Genomic DNA, 27,500 nt, shown 5'->3' with positions numbered 1-27,500 from the left:
AAATATATATATAAAATAAATACATAGATTATTGTGCAGATAAATATATTGCACTTTTTCACATTCGTCCACGTTTATGGATGTATGTTATATTGTCTTTTTTATTCCAGCGAGTTAATCCATTTTGGGGGAGTTAAAGGGAGGAAGGAATATAAAAGGCAATATAAGTCCAAAGGTAAATAGGAGGTAAAGGTAGTAAATAAAAGGTGAAAGGACAATAGAAGGTAAAAGTTAAGTTGAGTTCAAGTTAAACACACACACACACACACTAGATGTGGTGAAATTACCCTCTGCTTTTGACCCTTCCCCTTGTTCACCCCCTGCAAGGTGAGGGGGAAATGTGTATAAATAAAAGGTTAACAGTTCAATGAAGGTAAATGTATATAAATATAAGGTAAACAAAAGGTAAAAGTGCAATAGAAGGTCACAGAAGATACAATAAAATGTAAAAAGTTCAGTAGAAGTATATAAATAAGGGGTACAATAAGGTAGATAAAAGGTAATAGAAGGTAAGGGATAAATAAAAACTAAAAGGTCAATAGAAGGTAAACGTATGTAAATAAGAGGTCAAATAAAGAATTAAGAAGTTAAAATAAACAGTTAAAGAAGGTAAATAAAAAAACAAGTTAACTAAAAGGTAAAGTTATATAAAGAAAAGTGAATAAAAGGAATATAGAACAAAATAAGGTAAAAGATCGTCAAATACGTTTTATAGAAGGTACGATAAGTTAAAGAGAATGTAATAAAGGTCAAAGATGAAGTAAAAGACAGTCATCCATCCATTTTCTACCGCTTGTCCCTTTTTTTGGGATCGCGGGGGGTGCTGGAGCCTATCTCAGCTGCGTTCGGGCGGAAGGCAGGGTACATCCTGGACAAGTCGCCACCTCATCGCAGAAAAGACAGTCAAGGATGGTAAATAAAAGGTATAAGAAGATAGAGGTTAAGAGGTAAACTAAATATGAAAGGTAAATGACGGGCAAAGAAGGTGAATAGAAGCTAAAACAAGTTTGAATACAAGGTAAAAAAAAGACAAAATATGTTAAATAGAAGGTCAGTAAATGTAAAAGAAGGTAAATAACAGGTGACAGCAGTTAAAGAATGAAGGTAAACTAAAGTAATATAGAAGGTAAAACAAGGTAAAAGCAATATAGAAGGTAAAAGACAGTCACACAAGGTAAATGGATGGTAAAAGAAGTGAAAAGGTAAAATATCAAACAAGGTCAAAGACAAGTCAAAGAAGGTAAATTAAAGGTCAAATGAGTTTAATAGAAGGTAAATGAAAGATTTAAAAAATATAGAAGGTAAAAGATGGGCTAAGAAGGTAAAAGACCAAACCGTGTAGTAGACAGCCAAAGAAGGTAAATACAATGTTAAAGAATTTAAATCTAAGGCAAAAGAAGTTAAATAGAAGGTAAAAAAAAAGGAATATAGTAGTTAAAGATGGTTAAAGAAGGTAAATAGAAGATAAGACAGTCAAAAAAGGTAAATAAAATGTATGATAAGTTTAAATAGAAGGTAAAAAAGGAATACAGACGTCAAAGATGGTTAAAGAAGGTAAATTGAAGATAAAAGACAGTCAAAGAAGGTAAATAAAAGGTCAAAAGGGTTTAATAGAAGGTAAATGAAAGATAAAGAAAATATAGAAGGTAAAAGATGGGCAAAGAAGGTAAAAGACCAAACCGTGTAATAGACAGCCAAAGAAGGTAAATAAAATGTTAAAGAATTTAAATCTAACGCAAAATAAGTTAAATAGAAGGTAAAAAAAGGAATATAGTAGTTAAAGATGTTTAAAGAAGGTAAATAGAAGATAAGACAGTCAAAAAAGGTAAATATAATGTAAAATAAGTTTAAACAGAAGGTAAAAAAAAATGAATATAGAGGTTAAAGAAGGTAAATAGAAGATACGACAGTCAAAAAATGTAAATGTAATGTAAAATAAGTTTAAACAGAAGGTAAAAAAAGGAATATAGAAGTTAAAGATGTTAAAGAAGGTAAATAGAAGATAAGACAGTCAAAAAAGGTAAATAAAATGTAAAATACGTTTAAACAGACGGTAAAAAATGAATATAGAGGTTAAAGAAGGTAAATAGAAGATAAGACAGTCAGAAAAGGTAAATATAATGTAAAATAAGTTTAAACATAAGGTAAAAAAAGGAATATAGTTGTCAAAGATGGTTAAAGAAGGTAAATAGAAGATAAAAGACAGTCAAAGAAGGTAAAAAAAAACGTCAAATAATTTTAAAGAGAAGGTAATGAAAGTCATGGCAGGTGCAAACATCCTGGTTTATTTCAACTATTTGCCCAAAAGTGCACTTTGAGGCTATAAAGAATGTTTTATCTAGTAAAGGCTTGATGACTAAAATCTGCATCAATCAGCTGAAGTCTCCATGTTGCTTTCTAAAGTGTCCTGATTGTCCTTCTTGCTGAAGTCTCCATGTTGCTTTCTAAAGTGTCCTGATTGTCCTTCTTGCTGAAGTCTCCATGTTGCTTTCTAAAGTGTCCTGATTGTCCTTCTTGCTGAAGTCTCCATGTTGCTTTCTAAAGTGTCCTGATTGTCCTTCTTCCTGAAGTCTCCATGTTGCTTTCTAAAGTGTCCTGATTGTCCTTCTTGCTGAAGTCTCCATGTTGCTTTCTAAAGTGTCCTGATTGTCCTTCTTGCTGAAGTCTCCATGTTGCTTTCTAAAGTGTCCTGATTGTCCTTCTTGCTGAAGTCTCCATGTTGCTTTCTAAAGTGTCCTGATTGTCCTTCTTCCTGAAGTCTCCATGTTGCTTTCTAAAGTGTCCTGATTGTCCTTCTTCCTGAAGTCTCCATATTGCTTTCTAAAGTGTCCTGATTGTCCTTCTTGCTGAAGTCTCCATGTTGCTTTCTAAAGTGTCCTGATTGTCCTTCTTCCTGAAGTCTCCATGTTGCTTTCTAAAGTGTCCTGATTGTCCTTCTTGCTGAAGTCTCCATGTTGCTTTCTAAAGTGTCCTGATTGTCCTTCTTGCTGAAGTCTCCATGTTGCTTTCTAAAGTGTCCTGATTGTCCTTCTTGCTGAAGTCTCCATGTTGCTTTCTAAAGTGTCCTGATTGTCCTTCTTCCTGAAGTCTCCATGTTGCTTTCTAAAGTGTCCTGATTGTCCTTCTTCCTGAAGTCTCCATATTGCTTTCTAAAGTGTCCTGATTGTCCTTCTTCCTGAAGTCTCCATATTGCATTCTAAAGTGTCCTGATTGTCCTTCTTCCTGAAGTTTCCATGTTGCTTTCTAAAGTGTCCTGATTGTCCTTCTTCCTGAAGTCTCCATGTTGCTTTCTAAAGTGTCCTGATTGTCCTTCTTGCTGAAGTTTCCATGTTGCTTTCTAAAGTGTCCTGATTGTCCTTGCTGAAGTCTCCATGTTGCTTTCTAAAGTGTCCTGATTGTCCTTCTTCCTGAAGTCTCCATGTTGCTTTCTAAAGTGTCCTGATTGTCCTTCTTGCTGAAGTCTCCATGTTGCTTTCTAAAGTGTCCTGATTGTCTTTCTTGCTGAAGTCTCCATGTTGCTTTCTAAAGTGTCCTGATTGTCTTTCTTGCTGAAGTCTCCATGTTGCTTTCTAAAGTGTCCTGATTGTCCTTCTTCCTGAAGTCTCCATGTTGCTTTCTAAAGTGTCCTGATTGTCCTTCTTCCTGAAGTCTCCATGTTGCTTTCTAAAGTGTCCTGATTGTCTTTCTTGCTGAAGTCTCCATGTTGCTTTCTAAAGTGTCCTGATTGTCTTTCTTGCTGAAGTCTCCATGTTGCTTTCTAAAGTGTCCTGATTGTCCTTCTTCCCGAAGTCTCCATGTTGCTTTCTAAATTGTCCTGATTGTCCTTCTTGCTGAAGTCTCCATGTTGCTTTCTAAAGTGTCCTGATTGTCCTTCTTGCTGAAGTCTCCATGTTGTTTTCTAAAGTGTCCTGATTGTCCTTCTTCCTGAAGTCTCCATGTTGCTTTCTAAAGTGTCCTGATTGTCCTTCTTGCTGAAGTCTCCATGTTGCTTTCTAAAGTGTCCTGATTGTCCTTCTTCCTGAAGTCTCCATGTTGCTTTCTAAAGTGTCCTGATTGTCCTTCTTCCTGAAGTCTCCATGTTGCTTTCTAAAGTGTCCTGATTGTCCTTCTTGCTGAAGTCTCCATGTTGCTTTCTAAAGTGTCCTGATTGTCCTTCTTCCTGAAGTCTCCATGTTGCTTTCTAATGTGTCCTGATTGTCCGTCTTGCTGAAGTCTCCATGTTGCTTTCTAAAGTGTCTTGATTGTCCTTCTTCCTGAAGTCTCCATGTTGCTTTCTAATGTGTCCTGATTGTCCGTCTTGCTGAAGTCTCCATGTTGCTTTCTAAAGTGTCTTGATTGTCCTTCTTGCTGAAGTCTCCATGTTGCTTTCTAATGTGTCCTGATTGTCCTTCTTCCTGAAGTCTCCATGTTGCTTTCTAAAGTGTCCTGATTGTCCTTCTTCCTGAAGTCTCCATGTTGCTTTCTAAAGTGTCTTGATTGTCCTTCTTCCTGAAGTCTCCATGTTGCTTTCTAAAGTGTCCTGATTGTCCTTCTTGCTGAAGTCTCCATGTTGCTTTCTAAAGTGTCCTGATTGTCCTTCTTGCTGAAGTCTCCATGTTGCTTTCTAAAGTGTCCTGATTGTCCTTCTTGCTGAAGTCTCCATGTTGCTTTCTAAAGTGTCCTGATTGTCCTTCTTCCTGAAGTCTCCATGTTGCTTTCTAAAGTGTCCTGATTGTCCTTCTTGCTGAAGTCTCCATGTTGCTTTCTAAAGTGTCCTGATTGTCCTTCTTCCTGAAGTCTCCATGTTGCTTTCTAAAGTGTCCTGATTGTCCTTCTTGCTGAAGTCTCCATGTTGCTTTCTAAAGTGTCCTGATTGTCCTTCTTGCTGAAGTCTCCATATTGCTTTCTAAAGTGTCCTGATTGTCCTTCTTCCTGAAGTCTCCATGTTGCTTTCTAAAGTGTCCTGATTGTCCTTCTTGCTGAAGTCTCCATGTTGCTTTCTAAAGTGTCCTGATTGTCCTTCTTCCTGAAGTCTCCATGTTGCTTTCTAAAGTGTCCTGATTGTCCTTCTTGCTGAAGTCTCCATGTTGCTTTCTAAAGTGTCCTGATTGTCCTTCTTCCTGAAGTCTCCATGTTGCTTTCTAATGTGTCTTGATTGTCCTTCTTGCTGAAGTCTCCATGTTGCTTTCTAAAGTGTCCTGATTGTCCTTCTTCCTGAAGTCTCCATGTTGCTTTCTAAAGTGTCCTGATTGTCCTTCTTGCTGAAGTCTCCATGTTGCTTTCTAAAGTGTCCTGATTGTCCGTCTTGCTGAAGTCTCCATGTTGCTTTCTAAAGTGTCTTGATTGTCCTTCTTGCTGAAGTCTCCATGTTGCTTTCTAAAGTGTCCTGATTGTCCTTCTTCCTGAAGTCTCCATGTTGCTTTCTAATGTGTCCTGATTGTCCGTCTTGCTGAAGTCTCCATGTTGCTTTCTAAAGTGTCTTGATTGTCCTTCTTGCTGAAGTCTCCATGTTGCTTTCTAAAGTGTCCTGATTGTCCTTCTTCCTGAAGTCTCCATGTTGCTTTCTAATGTGTCCTGATTGTCCGTCTTGCTGAAGTCTCCATGTTGCTTTCTAAAGTGTCTTGATTGTCCTTCTTGCTGAAGTCTCCATGTTGCTTTCTAAAGTGTCCTGATTGTCCTTCTTCCTGAAGTCTCCATGTTGCTTTCTAAAGTGTCCTGATTGTCCTTCTTCCTGTGGCACAACAGGAAGTGTACAGAAGGCTGGAGCCCACCATCGACACCACCGTCACCACAGTCAGCGGTAAGACATTCCATCAAACTCACCTGTTGTCTCCCTCTCAACATTTGACTTGTTGACCTCAACCGTCTGGCGTCCTTCAGGCGTGTATCACTTCCTCACTGCTCCTCCCCCGGACCTCTACCCCAGCATGGCGGCGGTGGGCTTCTCGGGCTTGCTGGGGCTCTACTTGGCCAAAGGTAATAGTCGTCACAACAACAACATCCTTCCTTATGGCAACGACACGACAAGATAAGCCCGAGTTTTGTCTGGAGGTCGCTCAGGTGACTGCCTCGCTCTGCACCTGTCTCCTCAGGGTCAAAGGTGAGGCGTGTGGCGTTTCCTGCGGGCCTCATGGCCGTCTGCGCCTCCATGTTCTACCCTCAGCAAGCCGCCTCACTTTTCAAGGTGGGCACATCCGGCATGATGTGGAACAATTGTCGTCGTGAGCTGCAAAATTAGCTTAAAAAAGTTAGCACGCTAACATGTAGCATCAGTCAAGTACCAACTTATGACTGAGGTGTACGACTGAAAAATTAGCGTCGAAAATTAGCATGCTAACATTTAGCGTGGGTCTAGTACCAAGTTCTGACTGAGGTGTACGTCTGGAAAATTTGCTAAAAAAGTTAGCATGCTAACATTTAGCGTGGGTCAAGTGCCAACTTATGACTAAGGTGCACGACTGGAAAAAATTTTTAAAAAGTTAGCTTGTTAACATTTAGCTTGGGTCAAATACTAAGTTATATGATTGAAGTGTACGACTGGAAAATTTGCTAAAAAAGTTAGCATGCTATCATTTAGCGTTGGTCAAGTACTAAGTTATATGATTGAGGTGTACGACTGGCAAATTAGCTAAAAAGTTAGCTTGCTATCATTTAGCATGAATCATGTACCAAGTTATATGATTGAGGTGTATGGCTGAAAATTAGCTTAAAAAATAGCATGCTAACATTTAGCGTGGGTCAAATACCAAGTTATGACTGAGGTGTACAACTGGAAAATTAGCTTAAAAAGTTAGCATGCCATCATTTAGCGTGGGTCCAGTGCCAAGTTATCACTGAGGTGTACGACTGAAAAATTTGCTAAGAAGTTAGCATGCTATCATTTAGCATGAATCAAGTACCAAGTTATATGATTGTTTGTGTACAACTACAAAATTAGCTCAAAAAGTTAGCATGTTAACATTTAGCGTGGGTCCAGTGCCAAGTTATGACTGAGGTGTACGAATGAAAAATTTGCTAAAAAGTTAGCATGCAATCATTTAGCATGGATCAAGTACCAAGTTATGATTGTTTGTGTACAACTACAAAATTAGCTTAAAAAATTAGCATGTTAACATTTAGCGTGGGGTCAAGTACTAAGTTATACCAGAAATTGTCCGAATGGAAAATTAGCTAAAAAAGTTAGCATGCTAACATTTAGCGTGGGTCCAGTGCCAAGTTATGACTGTGTACGACTGAAAAATTTGCTAAGAAGTTAGCATGCTATCATTTGGTATGAATCAAGTACCAAGTTATATGATTGTTTGTGTACAACTACAAAATTAGCTCAAAAAGTTAGCATGTTAACATTTAGCGTGGGTCGAGTGCCAAGTTATGACTGAGGTGTATGACTGAAAAATTTGTTAAGAAGTTAGCATGCTATCATTTAGCATGGATCAAGTACCAAGTTATATGATTGTTTGTGTACAACTACAAAATTAGCTTAAAAAATTAGCATATTAACATTTAGCGTGGGTCAAGTACCAAGTTATAACTGAGATGTCCGACTGGAAAATTAGCTAAAAAAGTTTGCATGCTAACATTTAGCGTGGGTCCAGTGCCAAGTTATGACTGAGGTGTCCGACTGGAAAATTTGCTAAAAAAGTTTGCATGCTATCATTTAGCATCGGTCAAGTACCAAGTTATATGACTGAGGTGTACGACTGGCAAATTAGCTAAAAAAGTTAGCATGCTAACATTTAGCGTGGGTCAAGTACCAAGTTATATGACTGAGGTGTACGACTGGCAAATTAGCTAAAAAATTTAGCATGCTAACATTTAGCGTGGGTCAAGTGCCAACTTATGACTGAGGTGTACGACTGGAAATATAGTTAAAAAAGTTAGCTTGTTAACATTTAGTGTGGGTCGAATACTAAGTTATATGATTGAGGTGTACAACTGGAAAATTAGCTAAAAAAGATAGCATGCTATCATTTAGCGTGGGTCAAGTACTAAGTTATATGATTGAGGTGTACGACTGGCAAATTAACTAAAAAGTTAGCATGCTATCATTTAGCATTAATCATATACCAAGTTATATGATTGAGGTGCATGGCTGAAAATTAACTTTAAAAATTAGCATGCTAACAGTTAGCGTGGGTCAAGTACCAACTTATAACTGGGGTGTACGACGGGAAAATTAGCTGAATAGTTAGCATGCTAACATTTAGCATGGGCCAAGTGCCAAATTATGACTAAGGTGTACGACTGGAGAATTAGCTAAAAAAGTTAGCATGCTATCATTTAGCATGGATCAAGCACCAAGTTATATGATCGAGTTGTACAACTAGAAAATTAACTTAAAAAGTTAGCATGTTAACATTTAGCGTGGGGTCAAGTACTAAGTTATACCAGAAATTGTCCGAATGGAAAATTAGTTAAAAAAGTTAGCATGCTAACATTTAGCGTGTGTCCAGTGCCAAGTTATGACTGAGGTGTACGACTGAAAAATTTGCTAAGAAGTTAGCATGCTATCATTTGGCATGAATCAAGTACCAAGTTATATGATTGTTTGTGTACAACTACAAAATTAGCTCAAAAAGTTAGCATGTTAACATTTAGCGTGGGTCCAGTGCCAAGTTATGACTGAGGTGTATGACTGAAAAATTTGCTAAGAAGTTAGCATGCTATCATTTAGCATGGATCAAGTACCAAGTTATATGATATTTTGTGTACAACTACAAAATTAGCTTAAAAAATTAGCATATTAACATTTAGCGTGGGTCAAGTACCAAGTTATAACTGAGATGTCCGACTGGAAAATTAGCTAAAAAAGTTTGCATGCTAACATTTTGCGTGGGTCCAGTGCCAAGTTATGACTGAGGTGTCCGACTGGAAAATTTGCTAAAAAAGTTTGCATGCTATCATTTAGCATCGGTCAAGTACCAAGTTATATGACTGAGGTGTACGACTGGCAAATTAGCTAAAAAAGTTAGCATGCTAACATTTAGCGTGGGTCAAGTACCAAGTTATGACTGAGGTGTACGACTAGAAAATTAGCTTAAAAAGTTAGCATGCTATCATTTAGCGTGGGTCAAGTACCAAGTTATGACTGAGGTGTACAACTGGAAAATTAGTTAAAAAAAGTTAGCATGCTAACATGTAGTGTGGGTCAAGTACCAAGTTATATGATTGAGGTTTACTATTGGCAAATTAGCTAAAACGTTAGCATGCTATCATTTCGCATGGATCAAGTACCAAGATATATGATTGAGGTATACGACTGAAAATTTGTGGAAAAAGTTAGCATGCTTCCATTTAGTGCGGGGTCTAGTACCAAGTTATATAACGTTGCGGTGTACGGCTGAAAAACTAGCTAAAAAGGTTAGCATGCTAAAATTATATGATTTAGGTGTACGACTGCAACATTTGCGGGAAAAGTTAGCATTTAGCGTGGGTCAAGTACCAAGTTATATGAATCTGCAGTGTACGGCTGGAAAATTAGGTATGCAGGTATGCACCTCAGCGTCAAATATTATGTTACTTGACGAATGATGCATGTTATCATTAACATGCTAGTTGTTTTTTTTCCGCTACTTTACAGGTAGACTTTAGAATTTACCATGAATTGATTAACGTTGATAACAAGTTGAAAAAACTTATTGGGGTGTTACCATTTAGTGGTCAATTGTACGGAATATGTACTGTACTGTGCAATCTACTAATAAAAGTTTCAATCAATCAATCAATCAATAGACTTAGGCAAACTTTATTGATCCACAAGGGTAATTGTTCCACACAGTAGCTCAGTTTCAAAGGATGGAAAGGGTAATGTAGATATGAAGTAGACTAACAATGTACCATAGTAGCAATATAAAATATAACATGTTTAATATTTACATATTATATATACAGTATATAATGTATCGTGATATATTATTATATTGTCATATCATTTAGTATTTCACTAATGCTAACCGTAAGCATGCTAATCTTTTTTAGCTCATATTTTTTGTTACTTAATGCTATCAGGTTAGCATTTCAGTTTTTCTTTGGCTCTCCAGCATTCACATGAAAATTCTACCCAAAGTTCTTTGACAAACAAGGCCCGAGCTGTTTGTTTACATGCTTTTTTATTTTATTTCTCTTTGCTATTTGGGCTTATTGGAACGTAATTAGAATAAAAACTAAGAATCATCTTTTGATATGATGTACTTAGTCCATAAGTACACAAACGTGTACTTCATGTTTAGTGACATGCTAATTCTTATTTTTTCACTTTTTTTTTTCCAAATTCTATTGTATGTTATACTCTTCTGACACCACCAGATGGCAGTATAAGTGTCCACATAAGTGGCCATAAGACCTCAATTCAGTAGTGTGCACAATTTTGGAAATAAGAGCTAAAAGGTGCTGTCTACACATGTGGCCACTAAGCCTTTAGAGGTTAAATTGTACTGGTTTTTAAGGTAAAAGCTATGAAAATGGCCCCCGCATCTTTTGAATTGTCAGTGGGGGGCCCTCAGTGGAATGTCTGCTATAAATGTTTGTATTCAAAGTGTGATGATAAATTAGTGTATAAAAAACATTTTTGTATTCTTGCTGTTTATGTATCTTATAATATAAAAAAGTTCAATAATCTGACAAGTATGGGTTTTGGTATCGACGATACCAAGTTTAGTGAGGATAAAGTGTGGTATCGCTCATCACTAGCAGACAACACAAAGTGGTTGAAAGTCCACTTGAAAGTCATGTGATGTGTTCCCGCAGGTAAGCCGAGACTCTGCATACTCCTGGGCTCAGCGGGGTCGCGTCGCCGTGGAGACGCTTTGGAAAGACCCGCCCTCTGGCAAAAAGAAGGTGAGCGCTCGAAGGCGGCGCAGCTTGGTTTACGATTAGCAGTGTCTCGCACGCAAACTCACCCGTGGCTTTTTGTCCGAAGCCTGACAAGACGGAGCGGCGGGAGAGCGGCAGCAGCTGAAGGCGGACAGAAAAGAAAAAGTCATCTTCTTGCTGCGTGGAAGGAAAGGTCTGCCAGGTGTCTTGACAAAAACACTGACACACACACACATCACTTTACTGATGTTTTTGGTTTGTCACTTTGATTGTTCTGTGTGGTTTGGATGTGAATAACACACACACACCTCTTTTCATCACTTTACTGATGTTTCTTGTTCGGCCACTCTTGGAAAAAGTCACTCACATCCAAACTACAAAGTCGTTTGGACGTGAACAAACACACACACACACACACACACACACACACCTCTTCTCATCACTCTACTGATGTTTCTCGTTAAGCCACGCTTGAAAAAGTCACTCTTTGCTCATTTAAAGGCCTACTGAAATGAGATTTTCTTATTTAAACGGGGATAGCAGGTCCATTCTATGTGTCATACTTGATCATTTCGCGATATTGCCATATTTTTGCTGAAAGGATTTAGTAGAGAACATCCACGATAAAGTTCGCAACTTTTGGTCGCTAATACAAAAAGCCTTGCCTTTACCGGAAGTAGCAGACGATATGCACGTGACGTCACTGGTTGTAGAGCTCCTCACATCTGAACATTGTTTATAATCATGGCCACCAGCAGCGAGAGCAATTCGGACCGAGAAAGCGACGATTTCCCCATTAATTTGAGCTAGGATGAAAGATTCATGGATGAGGAAAGTGAGAGTGAAGGACTAGAAAGAAAAAAAAGACAGCGCAGTGGGAGCAATTCAGATGTTATTAGACACATTTATTAGGATAATTCTGGAAAATCCCTTATCTGCTTATTGTGTTACTAGTGTTTTAGTGATATTATATGGTCGTACCTGTACAACCTGAAGGTCGGCCCCACAGCTTTCTTCAGCACCAGTCGACGGGTGGTGGCGATGCCCATCTCTGCCCTTCGCAAGGGACCCTCTTCGAAACACGATCTTTTGAAATGATCGCTGCATAATACACTGTACTTTGTGTGTGTGGTCCAATCCAACCGTGTTCGCTTGACCGCTCTGTTCCATAGTAAAGCTTGACTGTCATCTTTCGGGAATGTAAACAATGAAACACCGGCTGTGTTTGTGTTGCTAAAGGCGGCCGTAATACATAGCTTCTCGCCTACAGCTTTCTTCTTTGACGTCTCCATTATTCATTGAACAAATTGCATAAGATTCAGCAACACAGATGTCTATAATACTGTGGAATTATGCAATGAAAGTAGACAACTTATAGCTGGGAACGATGCTGGAACAAAATGTCCTCTACAATGCGTGACGTCACGCACACGAGTCATCATACCGCGAGGTTTTAGCATGATAATTCCACGCGAAATTTAAAATTGCAATGTAGTAAACTAAAAAGGCCGTATTGGCATGTGTTGCAATGTTAATATTTCATCATTGATATATAAACTATCAGACTGCGTGGTCGCTAGTAGTGGCTTTAAGTAGGCCTTGGAAATGCTATTGCAAAAATTAAAAATAACATTAAAAACATTGGAATGAGGTGAAATCTTACGAGAAAAAGTTTCAATGTTGACACAAAGCTGCCATGCAGGCTGTTTTTTTTTCCTTTTGTCTTTATTTTACCATGTAAAAACTATCTTTACCATGAATTGATTGACGAGGACCCCGACTTAAACAAATTGAAAAACTTATTGGGGTGTTACCATTTAGTGGTCAATTGTACGGAATATGTACTGTACTGTGCAATCTACTAATTACAAGTTTCAATCAATCATTTATTTTTTTTGCCATTGGCGGCATAGCTCGGTTGGTAGAGTGGCCGTGCCAGCAACTTGAGGGTTGCAGGTTCGATTCCCGCTTCCGCCATTCTAGTCACTGCCGTCGTGTCCTTGGGCAAGACACTTTACCCACCTGCTCCCAGTGCCACCCACACTGCTTTAAATGTAACTTAGATAGTGAGTTTCACTATGTAAAGCGCTTTGAGTCACTAGAGAAAAGCGCTATATAAATATAATTCACTTCACTTCACATTGTTAAAAAAAAAAAAAAGACAAAAAAATCCATGTTTTAATGAATTATTTTCAAAGCTCCAATTAGTTCAAATATTTCCCTTTAAAATGTTTTATGTGGTTAATATTGCACATACTGGGTAGTTGCCATATAAAAACTAAGTTTTCTTTGACAAAAGAACATAAAAAAGACAAAATAATAGTTTAAATATAAAATTGACAGATATATCTGAAGTTGATCTCGTAACTTAAGTGTTGAAAGTTTTTAAAAAAAATCTTAATAAAAATGTATCACTTTCTCACGGTGGAAGAGGGGTTAGTGCGTCTGCCTCACAATACGAAGTTCCTGCAGTCCTGGGTTCAAATCCAGGCTCGGGATCTTTCTGTGTGGAGTTTGCATGTTCTCCCCGTGAATGCGTGGGTTCCCTCCGGGTACTCCGGCTTCCTCCCACTTCCAAAAACATGCACCTGGGGATAGGTTGATTGGCAACACTAAATGGTCCCTAGTGTGTGAATGTTGTCTGTCTATCTGTGTTGGCCCTGCGATGAGGTAGCGACTTGTCCAGGGTGTACCCTGCCTTCCGCCCGATTGTAGCTGAGATAGGCGCCAGCGCCCCCCGCGACCCCGAAAGGGAATAAGCGGTAGAAAATGGATGGATGGATGGATGGATGGATAATTCTACTTAGTGGTATTTTATTTATCTTTTCAATGTGATTACTCAAAAATATAAAATAATTAAAATCAATGGAGTCCTGCATTATTGATCTTTTAGGGTTCTAATTACTAAATACTGCATATTTCAGTTTTACTATGAAAAACAAAGTTGTTTATGCCAGAAAAGCCATAAAACCTTTATTTTTTATTTTTTTCAAGTTGATACAGAGATTTACTGTAAGCGTTAAATAAAAAATAATAATACAAATATGGCTTATTTTTAACATTTTAATAACTGAGACCCATTATGGTTCCCGGGACCCTTAAAGCAGTGGTCCCCAACCACCGGACCGCGTGGCCCGATTAGTTCCGGGCCGAAAAAGAATTTTTTATTCATTTTTATAAAAAAAAAATAAAAATAAAAATTAAAAAAAAATTTTTTTTTTGTATTAAATCAACATAAAAAACACAGTATACACTTACAATTAGTGCACCAACCACAAAAACCTCCCTTTTCAGTGACAAAAACGTCCCTTTTTCATGACAAAGGAAAAAAAAAAAAAAAGGATCCCCCCCCACCCGGGCCGCGGGACAAATTATTAAGCATTGACCGGTCCGCAGATACAAAAAGGTTGAGGACCACTGCCTTAAAGGTAAAATACATGTTAAACGCCTACTGAAAGCCACTACTAGCGACCACGCAGTCTGATAGTTTATATATCAATGATGAATATTAACATTGCAACACATGCCAATACGGCCTTTTTAGTTTACTAAATTGCAATTTTAAATTTTTGCGTGAAGTATCCTGTTGAAAATGTTGCGGTATGATGACGTGACATATTGTAGCGGACATTTTGTTCCAGCCCCAATCCCAGCTATAAGTCGTCTGCTTTAATCGCATAATCACACAGTATTTTGGAAATCTGTGTTGCTGAATCTTTTGCAATTTGTTCAATGAATAATGGAGACGTCAAAGAAGAAACATGTATTTGGGAAGCGGTGTATTGCAGCTGCCTTAGTAACACAAACGCACCCGGTGTTTCCTTGTTTACATTCCCGAAAGATGACGGTGAAGCTTCACTATGGAACAGAGCAGTCAAGCGAACATGGTTCCCTACCACATTTCAACCGGCAGGTTTTAGGGAGAAAATTGTGGTAATAAGTCTGCTCTTACCGTAGACATGAGCGGAGAGCTTGCGTCGTTCCTCGTCAAAGAGGCAGCTGCGGTATTATGTGTGCGACCTGACCGAATGTAGCGGACACCTGTCAAAGAGGCAGCTGTGAACTCTCTTGCCTCCTCCGACCAGCCGCCCCCGAACGTGGGATGCTTCCACCGTGGAGGGGGGGAATCTCAACAGCTGCCTTCGCTTTGCCTCGTCGATAAACGTGGCTTCCCTCACCACACCCGTGGCCACACCCCTCCTCCGAATTTCAGGTACGACCATATAATCTCACTAAAACACTAGTAACACAATAAGCAGATAAGGGATTTTCCAGAATTATCCTAGTAAATGTGTCTAATAACATCTGAATCGCTCCCACTGCCCTCGTTGTTTTTTTTTTCTTCTCTAGTCCTTCACTCTCACTTTCATCCATGAATCTTTCATCCTCGCTCAAATTATTGGGGAAATTGTCGGTCCGAATCGCTCTAGCTGCTGGTGGCCATGATTGTAAACAATGTTCAGATGTGAGGAGCTCCACAACCCGTGACATCACGCTCACATCGTCTGCTACTTCCGGTACAGGCAAGGCTTTTTTATTAGCGACCAAAAGTTGCGAACTTTATTGTCGATGTTCTCTACTAAATCCTTTCAGCAAAAATATGGCAATATCGCGAAAAGATCAAGTATGACACATAGAATGGACCTGCTATCCCCGTTTAAATAACAAAATCTCATTTCAGTAGGCCTTTAAAAATCCATATATTTTGTTATGGTTTGAAAATGAAAAATATCAAAATGGCCCCCGCATGCTTTCATTTTTCCATGTGCGGCCCTCAGTGGAAATAGTTTGGACACCCCTGACTTAAAGTGAGCAAAAATATATTTTGTCACTGACCTCCAAATTATTTATTGTGTGGTTAGGATGTGAGTTACACAAGAGCAAACACACACATTCATCACTTTACTGATGTTTCTTGTTCGGACACTCTTGGAAAAGTCACTCTTTGCTCACTTTGAATATTCTATTGTGTGGTTTGGATGTGAATAACACATGAGCAAACACACACAGCTTAATTCTTTCTTCTCACGCACATTCCCACGCAGCCCTTCTAAATGGCTTCTGTGTCAAAATGTGCGAGAAGGATTTCTGCTCTCAAATGCTACATTTTATTTAATAAAAGACCGCTCATTGTTCACCTAATCAGTGGCCTAGTGCAGTGGTTCTCAACCTTTTTTCAGTCATGTACCCCCTGTGAACATTTTTTTGATTCAAGTACCCCCTAATCAGAGCAAAGCATTTTTGGTTGAAAAAAAGAGATAAAGTAGTAAAATTCAGCACTATGTCTTTAGTTTCTGATTTATTTTCTAAGAGTGCATAATATTGCTCATTTGTAGTGTTCTTTTTGAACTATTTGCAAAAAAAAAAAAGATATAAGAATATTTTTGGGGCGACATAGCTCGGCTGGTAGAGTGGCCGTGTCAGCAACTTGAGGGTTGCAGGTTCGATTCCCGCTTCCGCCATCCTAGTCACTGCCGTTGCGTCCTTGGGCAAGACACTTTACCCACCTGCTCCCAGTGCCACCCACACTGCTTTAAATGTAACTTAGATATTGGGTGTCACTATGTAAAGTGCTTTGAGTCACTAGAGAAAAGCGCTATATAAATAAAATTCACTTCACTTCACTAAAAATTTGTTGAAAAATAAACAAGTGATTTAATTATAAATAAAGATTTCTACACATAAAAATCATCAACTTAAAGTGCCCTCTTTGGGGATTGTAATAGAGATCCATCTGGATTCATCAACTTCATTCTAAACATTTCTTCACTAAAAAAAGAAATCTTTCACATCAATATTTATGGAACATGTCCACAAAAAATCCAGCTGTCAACACTGAATATTGCATTGTTGCATTTCTTTTCACAGTTTATGAACTTACATTCATATTTTGTTGAAGTATTATTCATTAAATATATTTATAAAAATTTGTTTTTGAATTGCTATTTTAAGAATATTTAAAAAAAAAAAAATCTCATGTACCCCCAGGCTGACGTGTACCCCCATTTGAGAACCACTGGCCTAATGGTTGTAATGTCTGCCCTGAGATGGGTAGGTTGTAAGTCATACCAAAGACTATAAAAATGGGACCCGTTACCTGACCTCTGCTTGACATTCAGCATCAAGGGTTAGGAATTGGGGGTTTAATCACCAAAAATGATTGCCGGGCGCGGCCACCGCTGCTGCTCACTGCTCCCCTCACAAGCGGATGGGTCAAATGCAGAGGACACATTTCACCGCACCAAGCGTGTGTGTAACAATCATTGGTATTTTAACTTAACTCATTGCTAGCTGACAATCACTAGCTGGCAATCCATCCATTTTCTGCCGCTTATTTTAACACACTTATTGTTAGCTGACAATTAATTTTAAAAAAATAGCATGTTAATTGCTAGCTGACAACTAAAGCATTACTTGCGGACACACCAGCCATCGGATCCAGTTCAAATTGTTGAATTGCTTCAAAGCTGTGGAAAATCAACACAGTGACACTCCTGTCAAACTGAGGATCTTTGACAGGGGTCTCACACGCGGCCCCCACCTTAATATGAAAGTCTCATGTTAGTGCGGCCCCGTGAGTTTTATATGAGTGGCGCTTGACAGCGTTGTGTTATTTGGCTCCAAAGTGGCTCTTTCAACATTCTGGGTTGCCTACCACCGCATTAGTGGAAAAGCGGCAAATGAGTGTAAGCAATAGAGATGTTTCCATGGAGACGAGGGTTTTCTTACGAGACACCTGTCCGTCAGTAATAACAGTCCCCGATAACTTGGACCAATTCAAACAGTTATTTGTAGAGCTGTCCGATAATAATAGACTGCCGATAAATGCTTTAAGATGTAATATCGGAAATTATCCGTATCAGTTTCAAAAAGTAAAATGTATGACTTTTCAAAATGCCGCTGTACGGAGTGGTACAGGGACGTAGGGAGACGTACAGAGCGCCAATAAACTCTAAAGGCACTACCTTTGCGTGCCGGCCCAGTCACATAATATCTATGGCTTTTCACACACACAAGTGAATGCAATGCATACTTGGTCAACAGCCATACAGGTCACACTGAGGGTGGCCGTATAAACAACTTTAACACTGTTACAAATATGCGCCACACTGTGAACCCACAACAAACAAGAATTTCAAACTCATTTCGGGAGAACATCCGCACCGCAACACAACTGAACAAATACCCAGAAGCCCTTGCAGCCTCATCCAGACTCTGCATCCAGTGGCCCCCAGGTGAATTGAGTTTGAGACCCCTGTTTAACGAGCATAAACAATATTACTAGTTAGGGTCCAAGGACCCTATTGAAACTGGTGCGTTTTATTATTATTCCGCACCTATGCGCTGTAATTTGACCCCCTTAACATGCTTCAAAACTCACCAAATTTGACACACACATCGGTCTGGCATGCCTTCCCAACATATTATGCAGCCAAACCAGAAAAATCAAAATTGCGTCCTAGCGCCCCCTAGGAAGGAAAGAAAAACAGACTGCTTGTAACTTCCGTTAGGAATGTCGTACAGACATGAAACAAAAACTGTCACGTAGGTCTAATTTAGACCTACATTTCATAATTCTACCTTCTAGGGCAAAAATCAACAGGAAGTTGGAAAAAAAATCCTTCAAAACAAAATTTTTGCAAAAAATTCAATTTTTGCCTCTTTGAGCTGAAATTTGACCCCCTTAAAATGCTTCAAAACTCAAACTTGGCACACACACACATCAGTACTGGCAGAAATTGCGATCTAATGAAAAAAAAAAAAAAAAACTCAAAATTGCCCTCTTGCGAAATTTTTTATCAAAATACAGCAAAAACTGCTTCGAGGAAGAAAACACAGACAAAACTGCTTGTAACTTCCGGTGGGAATGCCGGAAATACATGAAACAAAAACTTCTATGTAGGTCTCACTTAGACCTACATTTAGATAGACATCCTTCGGCAAAAATCAACAGGAAGTTAAAAATGACCCCTTCAAAATAAAAGTTTTGTAAAAACCCGTCACCTTTTTCAAACGTAAACTCCTCCGAGTGCGTTTGTCGTTTCGGCTTCAAACTCGCACAGGAGAGAGATTGAACCCTTTTGATTAAAACTATCCAACAAAGTTTTGATTACTGCTCCGGTTTTGATTTTACGCGCCTTCAAAGAACCCCTACGCAAAGTTTCCTAAAAAATGTCATTTATGCCTCTTTGAGCTGTAATTTGACCCCCTTAAAATGCTTCAAAGTGCAAGTTAAAGCTCTACTATGCAAAGCGAAAGCCATTTATCAACAACATCCAGAAATGCCGATCTGTAATTTGACCCCCTTAACATGCTTCAAAACTCACACATTATTACACACACATCAGGACTGGCGAAAATTGCCATCTAATAAAAACCCAAACCCCAAAAGTCAAAATTGCGCTCTAGCGCCCCCTAGGAAAAAACCCAGACAAAACTGCTTGTAACTTCTGTTAGGAATGTGGTAGAGACATGAAACAAAGACCTCTATGTAGGTCTGACTTAGACCAGGGCTTGGCAGCGGTCAAAGGCGGACCCGACAAACGCTGCTTGCAGCTTTCATTTACATTTGTGACTACAAGACTTGATCTGTCAACCCATTTTTGTCGGCCAGCAGTTGAGTGGAATGTTCTATTGTGAGGTCCAGTAATAAATACAACAGCGTGTTTGATGATGTATTTATTGTGGTATATGAGCTCAGGTCAACATGCGACCATCAGAAAAACAAAGTTTGCTGGCCTTTTTAAAAAAGAATTCTAAGTGGAAACCTTCGTCTCCTCCCCGCATTTTTCACTCCTCGGTGGGCGTGGCCATCTTGACCAGGCTGCTCTTGTCAAACCTGTACAGCCTCCAGCCTTCCTCCTGCGAGAGGTCCTCGGCGCCGCGCCGCTTGTAGTACTGGATGGAGAGCTCGTTGTTCTCGGCCACCACGAACATCATGCCCGTGCAGCGGGTCTTCACCGCCAGCTGCGGGACAAAAAGGGGTTAGTTAGGGAGGTCCACACGGGCGACTTGGCGTGAGGTCACCACTTACGTCACTGAGCTGCCGCAGCATCTCTGAGCCGATGCCGAGGCCTGGAAAGTCCGGAAAGATTAGACTGGACTTCTACGCAGGTATTTATCATGAAAGCGTTTTTTTTCTTACAATTAATTTTGTACGTTTTAATTTTGTGAACTGTGGTTTTTTTTAACATTAAATTACATTATTTAATTAAATAATAATCTGTGAGAAACAAGTTTAAAAATGTATTGCTGAAATATTTGTTGCTTCAAAATTCTCTTAGTAAATCGATGGTGTCTCAGAATCAGCCAATGAGGCGTGAAATGTACAATTTACAGCAGAGGTGTCAAACTCAAATACAGAGTGGGCCAAAATTCTAAACCAAACAAAGCCGCGGGCCAAAGTTGAACAACTTAACCTTTTAATAGGGACCCAAACAAGTTTTGCATTGAATAATTAACAAGCAAGGCTTATATAACTTTATAGTTACACGCAAAATCTAATTTTCTTGGTAGCGGGGGTATATATTGTAGCGTCCCGGAAGAGTTAGTGCTGCATGGGGTTCTGGGTATTTGTTCTGTTGTGTTACGGTGCAGATGTTGTCCCGAAATGTGTTTGTCATTCTTGTTTGGTGTGGGTTCGCAGTGTGGTGTAACAGTGTTAAAGTTGTTTATACGGCCACCCTCAGTGTGACTTGTATGGCTGTTGACCAAGTATGCATTGCATTCACTTGTGTGTGTGTGTGTGTGTGTGAAGAAGACGCATACATTACGTGACTGGGCCGGCACGCTGTTCGTATGGAGGAAAAGCGGACGTGACGACAGGTTGTAGAGGATGCTAAAAGCAGTACCTTTAAGGCACCCCCCCAATATTGGGTGGAAATTCGGGAGAATGGTTGCCCCGGGAGATTTTCGTGGGTGCACTGAAATTCGTGATCCTCCCGGAAAGATCGGGAGGGTTGGCAAGTGTGAGAATTAGCGTTGAATGCGGTGATACAGCGGCACCGCCACTGTATAATACCGGCGGGCCAGCTCTAATGTTAATTTATTATTGCCTCAAGGGCCAAATGAAATTACACGGCAGGCCAAATTTGGCCCGCGGGCTAGAGTTTGACACCCATGCTTTACAGGAAGTGGTTTTTGAGTTCTGAAGCAACAAATATCTGCACTGATTTGTTTTACATTACATTTTTCTTACATTGCATTTTTTAAACAGGAATTTTTCTTCATGCATTTGTTTTTAATACAGTTTTCTTTTACATTCAATTTCTAAACATTTTTCTGCACTGAATATTTTTTTACATTTAATTTTTCAGCACACTTTTTATACAGGCTGATTTTTTTACGCTTAAATATTTCTCATACACTGAATTTTTTGCACACTTTTAATACACTGGATCATTTTTTTTACATTTGATTTCTCACCATTTTCCTGCACTAAATGTTTTTTTACATTGAATTTTTCTGCACCCATTTTTTTTTATGCACTGAATTTATCCGATTTTTTTCACGCTTTAATATATTTGTCATACACTGAATTTTTTTTTATATTTAATTATTTACACACTTTAATACACTGAATAGTCTTTTTTACATTTGATTTCTCAACATTTTTCTGGACTTTGATTTTTACAATTAGTTTGGTTTTTTTTACATTTAATTGTTCAACAGGATTTTTACTGCACTTTTTTTATACGCTGAATTTTTCAGACTGATTTTTTTACACTTACATATATTTTTCATTCACTGAATTTTTGTGCACCCAATTTTCTTTTCAAACAGCAATGTTTCCCCCCCGCCCCCTTTTTTTTTTAATATACTGAATGTTTTCTTTTACATTCAATTTCGAAACATTTTTCTGCACTGAATGTTTTTTTACATTTCATTTTTCGGCACCCATTTTTTATACACTTGAGTTTTTCAGGCTAATTTTTTTACGCTTAAATATTTCTCATACACTGAATTTTTTGCACACTTAATACACTGGATCGGTTTTTTTACATTTGATTTCTCACCATTTTCCTGCACTAAATGTTTTTTTACATTGAATTTTTCTGGACCCATTTTTTTATGCACTGAATTTGTCCGATTTTTTTCACGCTTAAATATATTTGTCATACACTGAATTTGTCTTTATATTTAATTATTTACACACATTTTTTTTAATACACTGAATAGTTTTTTTTACATTTGATTTCTCAACATTTTTCTGCACCTTTTTTTATACGCTAAATTTTTCAGACTGGTTTTTTACGCTTAAATATATTTTTCATTCACTGAATTTTTGCCCACCCAATTTTCTTTTTAAACAGGAATTTTTCTGCACGTGTTTTTTTAATATACTGAATAGTTTTTTTCATTGAATTTCTCAACATTTTCCTGCACTGAATGATTTTTACATTGAATTTTTTAACATGAAGTTTTCTGCACCTATTTTTATATACACTGAATTTTTTTCAGACTGATTTTTTTTAACGCTTTTATATTTTAAACGCTGAATTTATTTGGCCACAATTAATCCACTGAATTGTTTTTTATATTGAATCTCATTTTTCTGCACTGAATTTTTTATTTACACTGAATTTTTCCGCACCAATATTTTTCATACACTTAATTTTTCAGATTGATTTTTTTACGCTTAAATCTATTATTCATGAGCTTCACGGTGGTAGAGGGGTTAGTGCGTCTGCCTCACAATACGAAGGTCCTGCAGTCCTGGGTTCAATCCCAGGCTCGGGATCTTTCTGTGTGGAGTTTGCATGTTCTCCCCGTGAATGTGTGGGTTCCCTCCGGGTACTCCGGCTTCCTCCCACTTCCAAAGACATGCACCTGGGGATAGGTTGATTGGCAACACTAAATGGTCCCTAGTGTGTGAATGTTGTCTGTCTATCTGTGTTGGCCCTGTGATGAAGTGGCGACTTGTCCAGGGTGTACACCGCCTTCCGCCCGATTGTAGCTGAGATAGGCGCCAGCAACCCCAAAAGGGAATAAGCGGTAGGTAGTGGATGGATGTATTTTTCATACACTGAATTATTTTGCACCCAATTTTTTTTTCATTTCATTTTTTAAACAGGAATTTTTCTGCATGCTTTTTTTTTTTTTTTTAAATACACTTTTGTTTAGTTTTTTTACATTGAATTTCTCAACATTGTCCCCCTCACCGAATGTTTCTTTTTTTTTTTTTTTAAACATACATTTTTTCAACGGACACTTTTTTGCACCCATTTTTTATACAGTGAATTTTTCAGACCGATTTTTTTACGCTTAAATGTTTTTCTCATACAGTTTTTTTGCTCCCATTTGCTCCCAATTTTTTTTTTTTACATTCAGTTTTTAAACAGGAATTTTTCTGCACGTGTGTTTTATACAGTGAATTTTTCAGACTGATTTTTTTTTACACTTAAATGTATTTTTCATACACCGAGTTTTTTTGCTCCCAATTTTTTTTTTTTTTTACATTCAGTTTTTAAACAGGAATTTTTCTGCACGCGTGTTTTTAATACACTATTGTTTTTTTTTACATTTAATGTTTCAACAGAAACTTTTCTGCACCCATTTTTTATACAGTGAATTTTTCAAACTGATCTTTACGCTTAAATGTATTTTTCATACACTGAATTTTTTTTTTTTTTTTACATTCAGTTTTTAAACAGGATTTTTTTTCTGCACGCATGTTTTTAATACACTGTCTTGTTTTGGTGTTTGTTTTTTTACATTGAATTTTTCAACAGGAATTTTTCTGCACCCATTTTTTTTTTTACACTGAACTTTTCGGGCTGATTTTTTTACGCTTAAATATATTTTGCATAAACTGAAATTTTCTGCACCCAATTGTTACTACATTTCATTCTTCAACACTTATCTATTGAACTTTTTTAACACAGATTTTTTTTTTCCCCATTTAATTTTTCTGTATCCAAATTTTGCTCAAATTGTTATTCATTAAAATTGTCAGCATAATTTGACATTGAATTTCAGTTCACAAAATTCAAACGCAAGTGTCACGACCTAAAAAGCTTTCAAAATAAAGACAGAAAGTAACCTCCATAGATTTCTTACCTCTGTACTCATTCATCACATAGAACTCCTCCAAGTAGAGCTGCTTGCCCACCCAGGGGTCATAGGTGAAGTAGTACATGGCGAAGCCAACCACTTTAGAATCTGGGGGATAGACCACATTCTTTTTTTTAAGTCAGACACCTTTGACGTCACACTGTTCAGCTTTTTGTTCTCTGCGCAGACAGGAAACAGTCTTCATGTGGTCAGGAGTTCACAGAGTCCAGTCCACATTCCATCATGTGATGCATTCACTGACCTTGGCTGCCGCCCCCTTCCGGGATTTCAGCGATGATGCAGTGGTAGAATGGCGTTTCGCCGAATCCATCCTCGAGGAGCTCTGCAAGCATCTCCCCAACTTGAGTAAACACGCACACCTGTTTTTTTTTTAAACCCCACTAACACTTTCAGCTTACCTTCTTCAGTCAACGTCACCTGGTGCTCCATTTCCTCATATTTAGCCAGTTCCTGAAAGCAACACAAATGACAACTTTACAGCCATTTTTTAATACATTTGTCACAGTAGATGCTTAAAGGCCTACTGAAAGCCACTACTAGCGACCACGCAGTCTGATAGTTTATATATCAATGATGAAATATTAACATTGCAACACATGCCAATACGGGCTTTTTAGTTTAATAAATTGCAATTTTAAATTTCCCGCAGAGTTTCTTGTTTGTGACGTCTCGGGTTGTAGCGGACATATTAGCCTAGCACCACACACGGCTAAAAGTCGTCTCTTTTCATCGCATAATTACACAGTAATTTGGACATCTGTGTTGCTGAGTCTTTTGCAATTTGTTCAATTAATAATGGAGACGTCAAAGAAGAAAGATGTAGGTGGATTGCAGCTGCCTTTAGCAACCGAAACACAGGCCGGTGTTTCTTTGTTTGTTGTGAAGCTTTAACACAGAGTGGTAAAGCGAACATGTTTCTCTGCGGCAACCAGCAAGTTTTTGAAAGGGAAAATTGTGATATTAAGTCGGCTCTTACCGGATACTTGAGTGGATTATGCGACCTCCTCCTGCAGCTGTCAAAAAGGCAGCTGTGATATTGGCTCCTCCATGGCTTCTCTCAGAGACACTGGCGTTCACCGCAGCCCTCCGACTTCCAGGTATGACTTCATGGCGCAGTGGAATGGTGGCCGTGCGCAACCCGAGGGTCCCTGGTTCAATCCCCACCTTGTATCAACCTCGTCACGTCCGTTGTGTCCTGAGCAAGACACTTCACCCTGATGGGTGCTGGTTAGCGCCTTGCATGCCAGCTCCCTCCATCAGTGTGTGAATGGATAAATGTGGAAGTAGTGTTAAAGCGCTTTGAGTACCTTGAAGGTAGAAAAGCGCTATACAAGTACAACCCATTTATCATAATCTCACTAAAACACTATTAAATGATAAATAGGCTGTACTTGTACAGCGCTTTTCTACCTTCAAGGTACTCAAAGCGCTTTGACACTACTTCCACATTTACCCATTCACACACACATTCACACACTGATGGAAGGAGCTGCCATGCAAGGCGCTAACCAGCACCCATCAGGAGCAAGGGTGAAGTGTCTTGCTCAGGACACAACGTACGTGACGAGGTTGGTACTAGGTGGGGCTTGAACCAGGGACCCTCGAGTTGCGCACGGCCACTATTAACACAATAAGCAGGTAAGGGATTTTCCAGGATTATCCTAGTAAATGTGTCTAATAACATCTGAATCGCTCACAGTGCCGTCGCCTTTTCTTTCTTTGTGTTTCACTCTAACTTTCCTCATCCACAAATCTTTCATCCTCGCTCAAATTAATGGGGAAATTGCAGCTTTCTCTTGCTGCTGGAGGCTCACGTTATAGACAATGTGAGGAGGCCTACAACGACGTCACACGCACACCGTCTGCTACTTCCGGTACAGGCAAGGCTTTTTTATTAGCGACCAAAAGTTGCGAACTTTATCGTGGATGTTCTCTACTAAATCCTTTCAGGAAAAAAATGGCAATATCGCGAAATGATCAAGTATGACACATAGAATGGACCTGCTATCCCCGTTTAAATAAGAACATCTCATTTCAGTAGGCCTTTAAGTGGGTCAGCCTTCACGCTGAGCATATGGTGTTTACACAAGGGGAAGCTAAAGCGGAAGTGAGTCAGCGGGACCCGAACAAAGAAGGCAGGTCGTGACGTCACACTCGGACATCCTCGGGCTCGTTTATTTTTTATTTTTTTAGCGTGGCTTTCTTACGTCACCACCCAGCTCGATTGTCGTCGATGTTCGGTGTGGGTTCAACAAAAGGTCAAAGCTAGCCAAGTTAGCTCGAGTTGACCCAATTCGAACACGATGTCCGAGCGGAATTTTAAGCAGCGTATTATTGTTTGTATTATTATTTCTGTGTACCTTCACCAGTCGTAATATATCAGGCACGTCCTTTGGTTCAGCCTTTCGTAATTTGTACTCCATTTTCTCCGTTTACTCTTTTTTCCTTTCGCGCGAAGTCCTCTGTATGTGAAGTGAAAGATTAGGAGTTTCTTCATTCGCTTTCGAGTGGCTTTTCCCCCGCAGTCAGCCTCTGGTCCGGTCGTGTTAGTCTCGACAAGGACATCCAGTTAGCGTCGCCCTCGGCCGGGTCGTTGCCGTCTGCTCTCTGCCTCTTTGTTTACGTCCCTCTTTATATAGCAGGCTGGTCCCGCTCTCTGATTGGTCGCCCGCTCGACGTCTCCGCTTTCGATGACGCCCCCTTTGATCGGTTTACCCAATGACAGGCAAGTATGTGTCCACGTGACCATTATGTGTTTATTATTATTTTTTTAATCCGCTACAACGCTTTTCTCAAATTACAAAAACAGAATCCGCGCTACTCCGTATCACAAAAAATAGACACGTAGCAACAACACAACAAAAGTAAAAAGAAATATTTTCTACTAAGCTTTTTAATCGCCAGTCACCCTGCTTCCATCAATTCCCACAAATGGAATTTTCCATTACTCAGGCAGCTGCTACAGTTTCCTTTCTGAATTTAAGGCATAGTGTCACCTTATATGGACACTCTATCACAGTGACTTCCTCTCCCTTATCAGCTATTTATTAAAGGCCTACTGAAATGAGATTTTCTTATTTAAACGGGGATAGCAGGTCCATTCTATGTGTCATACTTGATCATTTCGCGATATTGCCATATTTTTGCTGAAAGGATTTAGTAGAGAACATCGACGATAAAGTTCGCAACTTTTGGTCGCTAGTAAAAAAGCCTTGCCTTTACTGGAAGTAGCAGACGATGTGCGCGTGACGTCACAGGTTGTGGGGCTCCTCACATCCTCACATTGTTTACAACCATGGCTACCAGCAGCTAGAGCGATTCGGACCGAAAACGCGTCAATTTCCCCATTAATTTGAGCAAGGATAAAAGATTTGTGGATGAGGTAATTTACAGTGAAGGACTACAAATAAAAAAAAAAGGCGATTGCAGTGGGAGCGATTCATATATTATTAGACACATTTACTAGGATAATTCTGGAAAGTCCCATATCTGCCTATTGTGTTGCTAGTGTTCTAGTGAGATTAAATAGTACCTGAAAGGCGGAGGGGTGTGGTGAGGGAAGCCACGTTTCTCAACGAGGCGAAGCGAAGGCAGCCGTTGGGGCCGGGCTGAGATTCCCCCCCTCCACAGTGGAA

The 27,500-nt window shown here is 39.0% G+C and overlaps 2 protein-coding genes across 5 annotated transcripts in view; one reads left to right on the top strand and one right to left on the bottom strand.

Annotated features, from left to right (window-relative positions):
* apoob (apolipoprotein O, b) overlaps nt 1-15,933 on the top strand; it is a 22,437-nt gene extending 6,504 nt beyond the window's left edge. For 2 of the 3 annotated variants that reach the window (XM_061921410.1, XM_061921409.1), the window contains 5 exons: nt 5,725-5,779; nt 5,860-5,955; nt 6,072-6,163; nt 10,726-10,815; nt 10,898-15,933. In XM_061921410.1, the coding sequence (XP_061777394.1) occupies nt 5,725-5,779; nt 5,860-5,955; nt 6,072-6,163; nt 10,726-10,815; nt 10,898-10,936 (372 nt within the window). In that variant the 3' untranslated portion in view covers nt 10,937-15,933. The remainder of the gene's footprint in view (nt 1-5,724; nt 5,780-5,859; nt 5,956-6,071; nt 6,164-10,725; nt 10,816-10,897) is intronic. The other variant, XM_061921411.1, reaches the window with a different exon arrangement.
* A 3,524-nt stretch (nt 15,934-19,457) lies between these two features.
* LOC133569198 (diamine acetyltransferase 1-like) lies at nt 19,458-26,499 on the bottom strand. Of its 2 annotated transcripts, XM_061921412.1 has the most exons (6): nt 26,226-26,499; nt 24,264-24,315; nt 24,107-24,187; nt 23,851-23,952; nt 19,826-19,866; nt 19,458-19,758 (listed from the first exon to the last, which is right to left on the bottom strand). In XM_061921412.1, exons 1-6 carry the CDS (start codon nt 26,286-26,288, stop codon nt 19,582-19,584), a joined length of 516 nt encoding a protein of 171 aa, XP_061777396.1. In that variant the 5' UTR covers nt 26,289-26,499; the 3' UTR covers nt 19,458-19,581. The 2 variants fall into 2 exon arrangements, with proteins under 2 accessions (XP_061777396.1, XP_061777397.1); XM_061921413.1 differs by lacking the exon at nt 19,826-19,866.
* Nucleotides 26,500-27,500: the final 1,001 nt, after the last annotated feature.

The sequence above is a fragment of the Nerophis ophidion genome, linkage group LG15 (assembly GCF_033978795.1).
Source record: "Nerophis ophidion isolate RoL-2023_Sa linkage group LG15, RoL_Noph_v1.0, whole genome shotgun sequence".
NCBI lineage: Eukaryota > Metazoa > Chordata > Actinopteri > Syngnathiformes > Syngnathidae > Nerophis > Nerophis ophidion.
This window is presented reverse-complemented; position numbering and strand designations above follow the sequence as displayed.

What these genes read in the sequence shown, in the direction of transcription:
- LOC133569198 (XM_061921412.1), bottom strand. Translation starts at nt 26,288, where the DNA reads ATGGAGTACAAATTACGAAAGGCTGAACCAAAGGACGTGCCTGATATA. An exon ending in ATATATTACGACTGGTGAAG is followed by an intron (nt 24,316 to 26,225) that starts GTACACAGAAAT and finishes TGTTGCTTTCAG; the next exon opens with GAACTGGCTAAATATGAGGA. An exon ending in GGAAGGGGGCGGCAGCCAAG is followed by an intron (nt 23,953 to 24,106) that starts GTCAGTGAATGC and finishes TCTATCCCCCAG; the next exon opens with ATTCTAAAGTGGTTGGCTTC.